The sequence below is a fragment of the Barbus barbus genome, assembly GCF_936440315.1.
Source record: "Barbus barbus genome assembly, chromosome: 18".
NCBI classification, from domain to species: Eukaryota; Metazoa; Chordata; class Actinopteri; order Cypriniformes; family Cyprinidae; genus Barbus; species Barbus barbus.
This window is the reverse complement of record NC_136746.1, coordinates 23,738,374-23,753,255: the sequence shown is the minus strand read 5'-3', so window position 1 is coordinate 23,753,255 and position 14,882 is coordinate 23,738,374. Positions and strand designations below refer to the sequence as shown.

The following is a 14,882-nucleotide window of genomic DNA, read 5'->3' as shown; positions in this document are numbered from 1 at the left end:
AGTTGATATTGGATGTTTAATTGCGCATGCCCATTTCTCCTATTTTTACATTTAGATTACCTTTGTCATCATCTAAATTTGATCACCTAAGAGGCGTTTGCTCTGTTTTTAACTAAAAACGTTTTTGACCATTTTGGCCATTCGCTGACAGAGACTGGGAGACTGAAAATGCAAACTTTAGAAAATATGTTTCAAAGTGCATAATACAACATTTTTAGCCATTTTGGTAGATCCATGTGAATGGGGATTGTTTTGACGACATTGGCACAAAACTTAAAAAAAAATGGAAAGTTAGGAAAATCTATTCCATTTTTAGTAAATCAGTAAATAATTTTGGGTCTATTTAAAAAACATTTAATTACACTATTAATTACTGTACATTATAATATTGTGATGCCTAAATTTATTTAGATCACTTAAAATGACTGATTTAAATTTTAATATTTTTTATGTATTTTAATAAATGTAAACAAAATGGTAACATTTATTGTTTATCTGCTATATGATGAAAATTAATTAATGGCTTATCAAATCGGCCACAATTTAATATTGTGAATCCCTAACTACACAAGTATGTACGTATACTGTAGTATACTTATAGTTAAATCTGTTAGTAGGTTAGTTGTGTATAGGTTTATAGTGTTTTTTTACTTCATTGTTATATGTCTGTATTTATGTAGCACCGTGGTCCTGCGAGGCACGACATTTCGCTCCACTGTATGTCCCCACATGTAGCGGAATGACAATAAAGCTCAACTTGACTTAACTTGACTTGATCATTAAATGAAAAATATGTCAAAGATGACCACGAACTGCTGGAAACCTATATCGGGCAAGAATGGGACCAAATTCCAACACCAAAACTCTAGAAACGTATAACCTCGATGCCCAGATATCTTCAAACTGTTTTGAAAAGAAGAGGAGATGCTACACCATGGTAAACATGCCCCCTTCCCAACTATTTTGAGACCTGTAGCAGGCATCAAATTTGAAATGAGCTCATTTTGTGCATAGAATTGTAAAATTCCTCATTTTAAACATTTGTTATGTTATCTATGTTCTATTGTGAATATTGGCTCATGTGATTTGAAAGTCTTTTAGTTTTAATTTTATTCAAATTTAAAAAAAACGTCCCAACATTTCTGGAATTAGTTTGTAATTAGTTTATGTGATAACAATACAAGATATTTCTGTTTGAAATGTATATTGTTGTATACTAATATGCGGTTGCAGATAAAAAAGTGGGCAACATACAGTGTATGCAGTATAGAAGCATTGCATTTCAAACACAGCCTAAAATAACCAAAAGCAAAATGAACAGTCAAATTTAAAAAAGCAGAACAATCTGAACATCAAAAAAGTTGAAGAACAGTGTTGTGGAGTGAAGGTCTCCTCTTATATACACAGGTTCTAATTATCTCCTGCAACAGTGATTTGTTCAGTTCGTTTCCCTCTGTGTGTGAGATCTCTTTAGTTGGGATGTGCTCAGAGCTGTTTTCCTGCTCAAGTCTGTGTTGAGACGCCGCTGTGGGTAATGGTCCTCAGGGAACCCAGCCAGGAGGCATCGGCACCTGCGCCCACCTGTAACTAATGAGCTTAATGATTGGATCCTACCGAGGAATAACAGGCCATTTCTGTCACATCAAAAATTTCAGTGCAATCTCGGCTAAATGTGAAGGTTAGACTATTTATTGGAGTAGACGACAGAGTCTCTCAACTCATCTGAGCAATCAATGCACACAAATCAATGTCCATTAAACACATTAAAAAAAATCTAATTTTTGCTTTAAAGAGCTGCAACTAAGACAAAGTCATTGTTTATTCTATGAGCAGACATGCCGTGGAAAAGGGAGCCTCTGCAATCAAGGTTATTTGGCTAAAAGCAGACGCAACAGTGTGTCGCATTGACAGAAGATATTTATTGTGGTGTCAAGAACGTGCTATAAATTTGGCTGGAAATGATGCTGCAATATCTTACTATGACAGATGATTTTCACTTGGCTAGTACAGGCAGTACCGTTTTGTTCTTTTAATCAGAGAGAGCAAACTCTGCCTAAGATAGTTGTTTAATTTCACTGATAAGGAAATTTAAAAAGCTGAACAAAAATGTAAAAATGTCAAAATAAGGATTTACTTTATATTTTTGTCATTTTGCCTATAATAGAATGAATCAAAAACAGCATTATAATATGCATATATATATATATATATATATATATATATATATATATATATATATATATATATATATATATATATATATATATATATATATATATATATATATATATATATATATATGTGTATATATATATATATATATATATATGTGTATATATATATATATATATATATATATATATATGTATATATATATATATATATATATATGTATATATATATATGTATATATATATATATATATATATATATATGTATATATATATATATATATATATATATATGTATATATATATATATGCATGCATGCATATATGTGCATATCAGCAATTAGAATGATTTCTGAAAAATCAAGGGATGTTGAAGGCTGAAATAATGGCTGGTGAAAATTAAAATATATTCAAAATAAAATAGTTAATTTTAAAATTGTAATAATATTTCACAATATCATTGTTTTATTGCATTAAAACATAAACTGTGAGACGATGTGAGACTTCTTTCAAAAACACAATTAATTATTCCAAACACTCACCATCACAAAAGCATTGATGTGTTTAACTTGGATTTTAACTTGAATTTTTGCTTTGTTCTACAGAACCTTTAAATACATTTCCCCATCTCAATATCACCTCTGAATCTTTAACTAATGGAGCCTAGATGTAGCTAATACTTCACCTTGTGTTGAAAAGAACTGAAAGCACTTTTTACATAAAAAAAAGAACCGTTGATATTGAAGCTGCATAATGAAAATACTGGGTCATAAGTTTAAGCAGGACTGCCTGTGCAATTTTAAATGCCATCCTTAGCAAAGCCAATGCTTCTGAATAAAGTCCTTTCAAAGTTAGTTTACAACTCATGTCATTTAAATGGCTGGTAATTAGATAACAAAAAGTGGGCTACAAATCAACAGAGACATAATGTCTAAAGTAGATATGTGCTTCAATAATGTTCTTGGTTGCCTGAGTGATTTACAAAAGCCTCTTTATGCATCTGTAACTGTAGCAGCAGCTGGAAGATGCAACATCACTCAATTTCACCTTCAGACTACAAGAAGTAGTTTCAATCACAGGTTTACTTTGCTTTGTCAGTGGCTGACATTAAAATGTTTATAGCTCTCCTGCATCATGATGTTGATGTTCTGGCTGTGCATTTTATCTTACACACTGAAATGTAGCGGTCATGTCTGAACTGGCTTGATGAAGATTCATTCTTGCCTGGAAAAAACCTCGAAACATCTGTTCTGCAAACATTTTTTAGTGGTTTTGTTATATAAATGTGACAGTCAGCAGGTAAATGAATATAAATGACACTTCCAGTAACGGGATACAAAATAAGGCCTGAAACTATTTTATTAAAATGGTCAATGAAAGTTCTTCAACCTTCAACGATCTCAGATGGTCCAAATTAATATTAAATGAGCTGTTTGGATACAGCCAAGAAGTTCAAGGTCATTAAATTTAATACTTAAACTGCTTTTTAAAAAGTCATGAGACACTAAAGTGCCAAAAAGCTATACAAAATCTGATAATTCAAAGTATTATTTGAGAAGAAGTTTCATTTCAGATTTTTGCCCATACTAAGAGTCTAAGCAAGCTTTAAATGTCTGGATACGTCATTGTACTGTACGTAACGCCATGGCACCGCAATCCTGTCGATGTTTTATGGCAAGCTACATAAAACAAGTTAACATTAAAAAAGATATCAAAGGTGCCCTTCAATGGAATTACCTTTTTAATGATATTGGGTATAAGCACCATTCCAAACATTATAGACTTCTCTATGTATCTGCTGATGGATAGGAAGGTCATCCTAATCCATTCATTTCATATTTGTTAAGCTCTGCAATTCATGCAGATTGCAATTTCATGGGTCAATGTTCTGGGCGCTCGAATAAAGAGAACTAAGCAAATGTGCTTCATCACCGCAAGCAAAAGCATTTTTTTAGCTATTTAACTTTGATTTTGTTCAAATTTGTGTGCGAGCCGACATTTAGCACTGGATTCCTTTCAGTGACATGGGAGGTTTATGAGAAAATGCACGAGTCATGCTTTATCTAGACAGATAGATAGACAGACAGACGATAGATAGACAGATAGACAGACAGACAGACAGATAGATAGACAGACAGACGATAGAACGATAGATAGATAGACAGAAAGACAGACAGACAGACAGACAGACAGACAGACAGACAGACAGACAGACAGACAGACAGATAGACAGACAGACAGACAGACAGATAGATAGATAGATAGATAGATAGACAGACAGACAGACAGACAGACAGACAGACAGACAGACAGACAGACAGACAGATAGATAGATAGATAGATAGATAGATAGATAGATAGATAGATAGATAGATAGATAGATAGATGCACGAGTCATGCTTTATCTAGACAGATAGATAGACAGACAGACAGATAGATAGACAGACAGACGATAGAACGATAGATAGACAGACAGACGATAGAACGATAGATAGACAGACAGACGATAGAACGACAGATAGACAGACAGACGATAGAACGACAGACAGACAGACAGACAGACAGACAGACAGACAGACAGACAGACAGACAGACAGACAGACAGATAGATAGATAGATAGATAGATAGATAGATAGATAGATAGATAGATAGATAGATAGATAGATAGATAGATAGATGCACGAGTCATGCTTTATCTTTTAACGACCTACTTTATGAGCATAAATAAAAAAGCAATCAGGTAAAGGGCCAAAAGATTTTGTTTTTGAAAATGAAAATCAAAGCACGCTGCAGTAGACATAACTGAACCCAAACACAGACTCCTCTTTTCCGAGCTGAAATAAGATGGGGCTGTTTGCATTAGAATTTAGCACAATAAGTGGAAAGGGCTTGATTTTAATTAACATTATCGACTGGCAGTTGTTTGCCCCCCTCCATGCACCATTTATCCTCAATTACTGACGACACACAGAACTGATGGGAAGAGTCAGCAAGATGAGTGGCTGGTGGGAGGGTTTCTGCGGCTCTCTTACCCAGGTTTCCTGTCATCAGGTAGGCGTTGTGGAAGTCTTTCATTCCCAGCCCAACGATGTGGATGAACTCTTCGATGACCTGCATGAGCTCCACAGACCCTGGGTAAATCTGGGAAAAGAGAATCATAGGGGACACATTAGAGAAATGTTACTCTATTTGCAAATAAATATCAAACACAGATACAAATATGATGGATTTTAGATTAATTTGAAACCCAATTTTATATATAAATGAAATTAAATCAAAGTTTTGGTGTCAAATTTGAAGGTGTAAAAGGATATAGCTAAAAGATGACTAAAATGATAGAGCTAATGATAAAAGACAAAAAAAAGACAAACAGAAGGAACGACAGAACATATGCAGGAACAAACTTTAAAAACAAATAAATAACAAAACGATAGAACGATAGATAGAACAATAGATAGATAGACAGAACGATAGATAGAACGATAGATAGATAGACAGAATGATAGATAGATAGATAGATAGATAGATAGATAGATAGATAGATAGATAGATAGATAGATAGATAGATAGATAGATAGATAGATAGATAGATAGATAGATAGATAGATAGAAAGACAGACAGACAGACAGACAGACAGATAGATATAGATAGATAGATAGATAGATAGATAGATAGATAGATAGATAGATAGATAGATAGATAGATAGAGAGATAGATAGATAGATAGATAGATAGATAGATAGATAGATAGATAGATAGATAGATAGATAGATAGATAGATAGATAGATAGATAGATAGATAGATAGATGGATAGAACGATAGATAGATAGACAGACAGACAGACATAGACAGACAGATAACAGTCAGCCTAGTAAAATCACTCTGACTGACTCTTTTGGAAGGAGACGATAAAGACTTTTTAAAGGGCACCTCCTCTGTATCTCACACTTTAGAGCCCTGCATCCTGTCTGCTCAGTCCTTCACAAAGACAAACTCATGCAGCAGAGTGATTGTGCAGGGCTCAGAGCCTCTCTAGAGGACCAGCCATCAGTGTCAGAGCAAATGCGCTGGAGGAATTCAGGCCTGTGGCTCACCGCCTCCCGATTCCACAGCCTCAGCCTGTCAGAGTACCTGCTCTCTTTCAGTCAATAGCATCACGCTCTGCTGATCCAATCCTTGACCTTCAGGTGACTGAACTCAGCTATTTACATCTGCCATCACTCTGGAAGTCTGAAAGATCTTTAGAGAGAACAGAAGGTCTAGGAGAACTTTTATCAAGAGCAGGCCTTTTTTCAGACTCATTAACTGGATATTTAAGAATAAAATATTCGGTTAATCATTATTTAAAGTCAACTATTAAATGGCACTATTTTATTCATTAAGTGGAATCAAGTGGTGAGGAGAGAGGGGTTGAAATGTAATGTCACATCATTTTTATTTATTTATTTATTTTGAATAGTGTGTATAAAAAATCTATAAAAAAATGAGTAACTTTTTTATCATTAGTTAATGATAACTAACATGAACTAACAACGATCATTGATATTTGTATAGCATTTAACCTTTGTTAATATGATGTTAATAAAAATGTTAATGTTCAAGTTAGTGTACATTTATATATATATTTTTATATAATTATTATAATTTAATATAACTTTTAAAAAATGTGTTACTAAATGTTGATATTAACATTAAGATTAATAAATGCTGTAGAAGTATTGTTCCCGTTAGTTAATTAATGTATTTAAATATGTCAACAAATGAAACCTTACTGCAAGGTCGTGAGATCTTTGTCAGTGTTGTTAATAAACTAAAACTATTACAAATATATGTCATTAATTAAAATAAAGCTAAAGTAAAATAAAATATTATATGAAAAACTTTAAAAATGAGAAATGTTGCCTAGGCATCTAACTGAAATAAAAGTACTAAAAGTGAAATAAAAGAAATTAAAAAGAAATTAAAAAAAGCAAAAATTACTAAAAATGACAAAAACATAAAAGTACTACAAATTCAAATGAAACTGAAAATATTAAAATAAAAGCTAATTAGAAATATCAAAACCAAAACAAAACACTATACTACTATATAACTAATACTAAGATAACACTGCACTGTTTGCTATACTAGTTTAATCAAGACTTTCACATGCCAAATTGTCTTCACCCTTTTACCCAGCAGATTTACAGTATGGATTTACATGCCATATGACACTGTGCTTTCTATTTCTCTCATCTCATTAGCATCTGAACCCCCTCTCCTCTTGACGACAAACAAAGCACAGAAACACATTGCAGCCAATCTGCAAAAGACAAAAAAAATAATAAAAACGCAGGTGCAGAAAAATAGCACTGAGTGACATTTCATAATTAGCACCCTTAGTGAGGTGCAGAAACAGGGCGATGGAGTCACATATCTAATAATCCCCCTGGCAGGAGTCGGGCTCTGCATTCGCATGGGGGCCGATCTTGGGCCAAGCCAATCAGACAGGCTGGAGACGGGAAGAGAGATGCTGAGGCCCATCCCCCCCTCGGTCAGACTGCTGGGGGACAGCAGAGAGCATCCCTCTCCATGGCAACAACGCTGGGCTGCTGAAGTGTGCAGGGAAGACAGCAATGCGGGAAATGGCTGAGGCTGACGGCCATTAGATGAACCAGCACTGCTGCTGCACTGAGTGTCATGCAAATACAGTAAATTGGGCTGTCATATATATTCTCTACTGTCATATAGATTTTCTGCACTGGTGCACTCTTCTGCTACAGAGATTTTAGCCATAAGTCATACGTATATCCAGTTAGTATATGCTAACATGTATGAATGTAGCACATATGCACCAAAATACAAAGGCAACTTCCTTTGCTAAAATATTTGGTGATGGACTATTATATTATAAATGCTATTAATATTATATATTTATCTAAATTCATTTTCTAGAATTTTCGTATATATAAATTTTGAATTATACATATATGCATGTGTAATTGTCAGGATGATGGACTGTTTTGTGTGTGTTTTTCTCCCCATGTGTTCCCTGTGACCCAGTTTCTCCCCAGTCTGATTGTGTTAATTTGCTCCAGGTGTGTCTTGTTTTCCCCTGATTGTCCTGTCTTTAAAAGCCCCAGTCCTTTCAGTTAGTGTTTGTTCTTGAATGTCTTCCCTGTGATCTGTTTCCCCGTTAAAAACTCTAGATTTGCTAAATTCCTCATCTCTTCGTTCCTTGCGCCGTGCTCCTGGTAAAGTGTGACAGTAATATTTTATATTTAACTAAATTATTTTTCTAGGATTTTTAAATATATACATTTTGTATTACACGTGTGTGTGTGTTAAATGTATAGTTACAGCTTTTATAATCTAATCTAGTAATATTTGTTTTTTAATTGTTGATATAATTTACTATTACTCTTCCGCTATACAGAATAGGATCTTTTATACTATACTTCAAAAGGCAATTTCCTACAGAAATTACAGAAAAGTACCAATATAATGCAAAATAATGATTACAATTTATATATATATATGTATATTTTGGTTAATATTATATATTTTTAATGGCTTTACATTTATGCATTTTTCTTTGTTATATTTATAATATAATGATTTGGTATTACTCTTCTGCTATATTGTGTGTGTGTGTGTGTGTGTGTGTGTGTATGAGAAATAGCGAGTAGATGGATAGGTGTGTGTATAATAGAATATAACTTTCACATTTTATATGTATTTATTATTTCATATCCTATGGATTAGGATATGAAAGTAAATTTATCTCACTATCTAAAAGCAGACAGCAGACCATCAGTTATTGAAACTAATTAACCTTACGTTCTTTATTTCAAGCTGTGAATTTGTGAGGCAAGTCAAAGCTTCTTCTCTTAAGCACTTCCTTTTAAATATTTCCTCTTCTTTGCCTGAACAGCACAGACTGCCATGAATCTGAAGTGTAAACTCTAGACTGGCAATCAAAGCTCAGGCGAGCTGACTCTAAAGAAGAAGAGACAGACAGACAAGATAAAATCCTGGGTGATGTTTAAACGTCAGGGCTTTCTAAGGTCAATCATTTGACAGAGCCAGTGACAAGCGTCTCAGATGTCCTTTAATGATTTGAGGAGCTTGAAGATTCAATCTGTGACAAAGCAAAGGAGGAATGTGAATGGAAAACGGGAGCTCTGTCTGCTCTGGGGACCCTTCTAACCAGGCAAAACACCTTTGGCAAAACAAGCAACCCTGAATTAAAAACATATGGCTTTTCATTAAAAGCCTTGTGACACTGCCCTACTGTAAACTCCATTAAAGGGCTAATTCGCTTGACACCCGGCACCCCGTTCCGCTGAAGGACTCCTGTTTTACCAGAACTCGGGTGAAAACATTAGATGAAGGAGCTCCAAAGCAGCTTACGCTTGACAGACAGGAACATTACCAGCGTCTGCTTAAGAGGCATTACCAGTTCAGGCTTAAAGGAAAGAAAGAAACATTTAAGATACTCAGTTTGGTTCAATGCAATAATAATGCAGTTGGAGATTTTGTTTGAATTTCTGAAGAACATTCAGCTTGTTAAAGTCCAAATCCCTCAGGCTGCTTTTACACTGTCTCTCAGAGAGTGAGAGAAGACAATGCCGTCACCGCTGACAGAAAGCATGAGAGCTGGACATATGCTGCCAATGCTGCTGCCACCAAGTGGATTCAGTGGACATTGCAAATGTATTTCCACCAATCAGCACAGCAGGGAGGTCGGTATTTGGCAGAGAAGGTTTGATTTGACACAGTCCTGCCTGTGGAGACAGGCACCTCTTTGACCTGACGATTACCTAAAGCATCTGCACCGGTGATGGCAATTGATTCACTGAGGGCTCCTCACACAATATACAGCCGCAGAGTGACACACAATACCAGATACTCTCTGCGATGTGACTACAATAAAGCAATCTCGACCCCGAAGCCTCAAAAACACTCGTTCACAATGTTCAGACCCACCTGTTGTGCGTCTTCCCACTTTTCTCTGTTCTCCTCTTCCAGGAGATTGCTGATGATCTGAAAAAAATTCTGTGGAAAGAAGAAATTGTAGTTAGTAAAACGCTGATGTCACAGGAACAGGCTGGTAATATTATTTTGGGATACAGTTGTGATCTCATTTCAGTCAGTACTGTATATAATTTGTACAGTTTAAAACGTATAAATTTCAATGTGAATTGCAACCCATTTTACATCCAAACTTCAGCAAATATATAAGTAAAATAGCAAACAGAACTTGTATAAATTAGGTGTTATATACCAATAAAACAAAAAAAGGTAAGATGCTTTTTAAAGATAATCATTTTTCTTCCGAAATACAGCATATTTATGAGTAAAACAGGATACTGAACTTGAAAAATGGGCGTTACATAAAAAAAAAAAACAATTAATTATAATGCATGATATAAACATGAATATGATTTTTGATAATGCATTTTAAAGAACTGTGCTTTTAAATGAATATACATTTAAAGGAATTAAAAGTGCATGATAACTATGGCTTTAACTATTCATGACAACATTAAACACAGATTATGAGATGTATTACAAGGCATTATGAATGACTAAATTCATTCAGAACAACCTCATGATAAATTTTAGAAATTTTTATGTGTACATCACTGCAGAGCAGCCACAGAATAATATTCTGCATGTCAAGGACTATGTACTATAACGGAAGGATAATGTTTAATGAATTTGCATAATAAAACACAATTTGTGCCCTTGATATTTTTTACTATAAAGCATTAAAAAAGCAATAATGTACTTGAGGCTGTGCCATTGTGAGAATTTAGCCATGACCGTATTCATAAAAATAGCACAGCTTCTTGTACCTACTGCTTAAATAGATAAATTGACTTGAAATTGAAGTTTTACATAGCCCTTGAAAAAGCAAACTAGAAATGTTCATATCTGGAATGTTTGAGGGGAAAAAAAAATCTACTCCGTGTTCCATGAAAAGGCAATAATGAAGAATCTCCCTTGCATTTCAGAAGTCTAAACAAACAGTGTCTCTGGGAATTACACCGATGATCACAGCACTGATTTGCAGGGAGATGATGGGATATGTCCAGCGGCCTCGGCTCTAAAACACACCTGGGATTTCCTGCTGCTTTCAATTCAGGGATTGGTTGATCTTTCCTAAGCACTCGAATGTGCACAGAATTAAAGGGGAAGAACAGAGAGCGTCGGTTGAGTTTGAAGGCGCTTGGGAGAGCTGTCTACTCCAAGACTGGAAAGAGAGCTGATATTTGCTGCGGTGACTGGGCTGAATGAGATATCCAGCTGGACGTGTGCCTGTCTTTTTTTGTTTGCTGCTCTGCCTCTGTGCCGCGGACGGCAGGAGAGAGGCAGCGCCTTGGCTCCGGCACGCTTGTTTTTCTACTTGAATGCTTATGCTCCCTCTGGTGGTAATGTGTCCACTTAAACACAGCATTAATATGTTCCAAAACACAAAACCCACCCCGGCACCCATGCGTGGGGAGGAGGGGCCACTCCGGTTCACATCAGGGCTTAGATAAAACCTCCTACACCAACCCGACACACAAACATACACGCACAGAATCACATTACACTCCGTGTTATGTAAAAATACCCAGATTCTCACAAACAGGTCATGAGAAATTGGTTTTATTTTGGCATTGGGAAGGTTATGACAAGGCTTTGAGATAGCATGATATAGACTTCGTGACTATCTCTTATCAACAGCTGGTGCACGGTGTCACAATCCCATAAGCTCTCTGTGAGGGGCAAGAGCGTCGAGATATTTATCAGTCACGGTGCCAAGTAGTGACATTGCCATTTTGAAGGTGCTGTAAGTGATTGGAGAATATCTGGAGAAACAGTTTTCCTATTCATCTATACGGCAGTTCCTCGACTAGAACGTCACCCTCCAGAAACATGTGACTGTCATGCTGCTAGCTCTGCTCACAGGCATGCTCTTCTGGAGATATGCATTTTAGAGCCAATCACATTGCCATGTTAAGCCATGTGACTAATCACTCTGGAGGAAAATTCACTAGCGACTATCCTGAGTTGTAATGTCAGAAACCGCAAAGTGGGAAAAATATAGTTGCACTTATTTTTAACCCATTTTAATGCATTTAATGACCCTTTAAAACATCTATATCATATAATGAAATATTTCCAATTTATTTTACCTTTCAGTCATTTGGGGTCAATATAATTTATGTTTTTTGGAAAAAAAAGTCACCAAGTCTGCATTTATTTGATTAAAAATGCAATAAAAACAGTAAAATTGTAAATTTTTACTATTTAAAATAAATGTTTGTATTTCTGTGCCGGCAAAGCTGAATTTTTAGCAGCCATTATTACTCCAGTCTTCAGTGTCACATGATCCTTCAGAAATCACTCTAATATTCTAATTGGCTGCTCAAGAAGCATTTCTTAATATTAGCACAGCTGAAAACAATTGTGTTGGAAGCCATAATATATTCTTTGATAAATATAAAGTTCAAAATAACAATTTATTTTAAATATGATCTTTTGTACCATTATAAATGTCTTAATTGTCAATTAGGATTTATTTAATGCATTCTTGGTAAATAAAAACAATCTTTTTTTTTTTTTCTAAAAAAAGACAAAAAAAATCTCTTTCTGACCCCAAGCTTTTGAACCGTAGTGTGTGTTGCTTGGGGGGGAAAATATATAAATAAAAACCTTTATATATATATATCTTGTAGTCAGGACATTTTATGTGTGATATTTGTGCTTTCAACCTGCTTTATTAACATTCAAGACCCGAGATAAATTATTGAAATGAAATGAAATCAGCTACTAGATGTATATAAGCATGGAGATTAACAAGAAACCATTATAACAAGAATATTTTCTCTCTTACCTGAACGTCATCAGAAGAGGGTTCATAACTGGCCCTTTTGAAGGTGTCTGTGACGTTTTGAAGAATCTCCACTGAAGAGAGAAGGTCACCTGCATAGAAATTGCGTCTTTGGGTGAGGTCCAGGAGGACCTTCGTAACCTGGGACATGCCATCTCCTGCCAGATTCCTTTGACCTTTAGCAAGGTGCCCCTGGACCTAAAGAAAGACACGGGGAAAGAGACTGGGTTCTGTGTGTCCTTCAAAGACTGTAACACTAACAGAACACTAACAGAAAGTTGTAATATAAAGAACTATCATTAGTATTTAAAGGTGAAGTGTGTAATTCTTCAAGCAACATTAAACAAACTGTTTATAGAATGATGTTTCTCAAACACTGTCCTGTCTGATATAGGCTGGATGAGTATATAGTCCTACCCCAAAATAATGCCGTTGGTTGATGCAGTATTATTGGACTGATCAAGATGCTCTAACAGAACAATTTTTTGATACTTTGACATCAGCAATCTTTACATTTTCAAAAGAAAAAGTGATTGGTTTGCTTACCCTGTTGAAAAAAACAGCATATGCTGGTTAAGTATGTTTTGAATCATGGTAGATGGTTTGAGCTGGTTTAAGGTGGTCCTTAATTGGTCATGAGCTGGTCCTAAGCAACTTGCTCCTGCTCATGACCAGCTCATAACCAGCTAAAACCAGCTGCCATGCTTCAAAACATACCTAACCAGCATATGCTGTTTTTTTCAACAGGGTATGGACAAGGTTAAGGATTTCTCAGTGGGTTTTATCTTGTTGCTATGCAGTTGATAAATTGTTCTTAACAGTTTAGCCTCTGGCTACAGTTTCCAAGCTGTTCTAAATGGTTTTAAGCTTGTTGTTACTGGATTGCTACGGTGTTCTAGATGATTTTAGGCCATTTCTATGCAGTTGGTATGGTGAGGTGGTTTTAACCTGTTTTTAAGAGGTTGATATAGGTGCCTGCTTACTAAGTCAAAAAAGGGTTAAATATTTTCAATTGTAATACTATTTAATTAAAATTAGAACAGAAAATTATTGGTTTACTGTATTTTTGATCAAATAAATGCAGCCTTGTTGAGCAGAAGAGTTTTTGAATGGTTTGAACAGTAGTGTATAACCACCTAAATTTTAAGCTGGGATAGGAGCATTGAAAAAAATGACACACTTCACCTTTAAGCAACAGACCAATGAATAAACATGCATAAGTCACGAAGACATGATGCCATGCACACTGACTCAAAGAAAGAGGCTAAAGAGTGCAGACAGAACGGTGTGTCTGTGTGAGTGTTGGTCAGGTTTTGCCTGCACTGAGAAGATCAAAAGCCCCCATCAGGACAGTAAAACCTGACCAGCCAGCAGATCTCACAAGGGTAATGACTTAATAAAAATAATAAATAATCCCTTAATTAAATTTTTAAAAAGGCAAAAATGTGTAAGAGCTAGGGGATAGAAAATATCATTACCTCAGTATAAAGCAAATAAATGTCAAAGGAAAGTCCCTATCATGCTTTTCTCTCTCTCTCTCTCTCTCTCTCTCTCTCTCTCTCTCTCTCTCTCTCTCTCTCTCTGTGTGTATGTGTGTGTGTGTGTGTGAAAGAGAGAGAGAGAGAGAGAGATGTACTCAAAAGCTTGGAAATAACACAAAGTATTGCATCTGAGAAAGACTGAGATAAGAGGAAGCTGAAAACAAAAAGAGCAAAAATAATTTGTGTCGAGCAGGTGCGCTTCCAGAAAAGCTCCGGTGGAGCTGGAACAACCATCTCCAAGATTTTACAGGAAATGAGAGCGAGTCCTCCATTAACGTGGGGTCTCGAAAACTGCAATACTAG

General features: G+C 35.4%; 1 protein-coding gene across 1 annotated transcript in view; it reads right to left on the bottom strand.

The window, feature by feature from the left end:
* The window catches only part of adgrb3 (adhesion G protein-coupled receptor B3), a gene marked incomplete at its 5' end in the record, with an annotated part of 78,234 nt that overhangs the window by 47,388 nt on the left and 15,964 nt on the right, over window positions 1–14,882 (bottom strand). Inside the window, 3 exons of the mRNA XM_079439924.1 lie at window positions 5,205–5,313; window positions 10,143–10,211; window positions 13,042–13,236. Of these exons, the coding sequence (XP_079296050.1) occupies window positions 5,205–5,313; window positions 10,143–10,211; window positions 13,042–13,236 (373 nt within the window). The remainder of the gene's footprint in view (window positions 1–5,204; window positions 5,314–10,142; window positions 10,212–13,041; window positions 13,237–14,882) is intronic.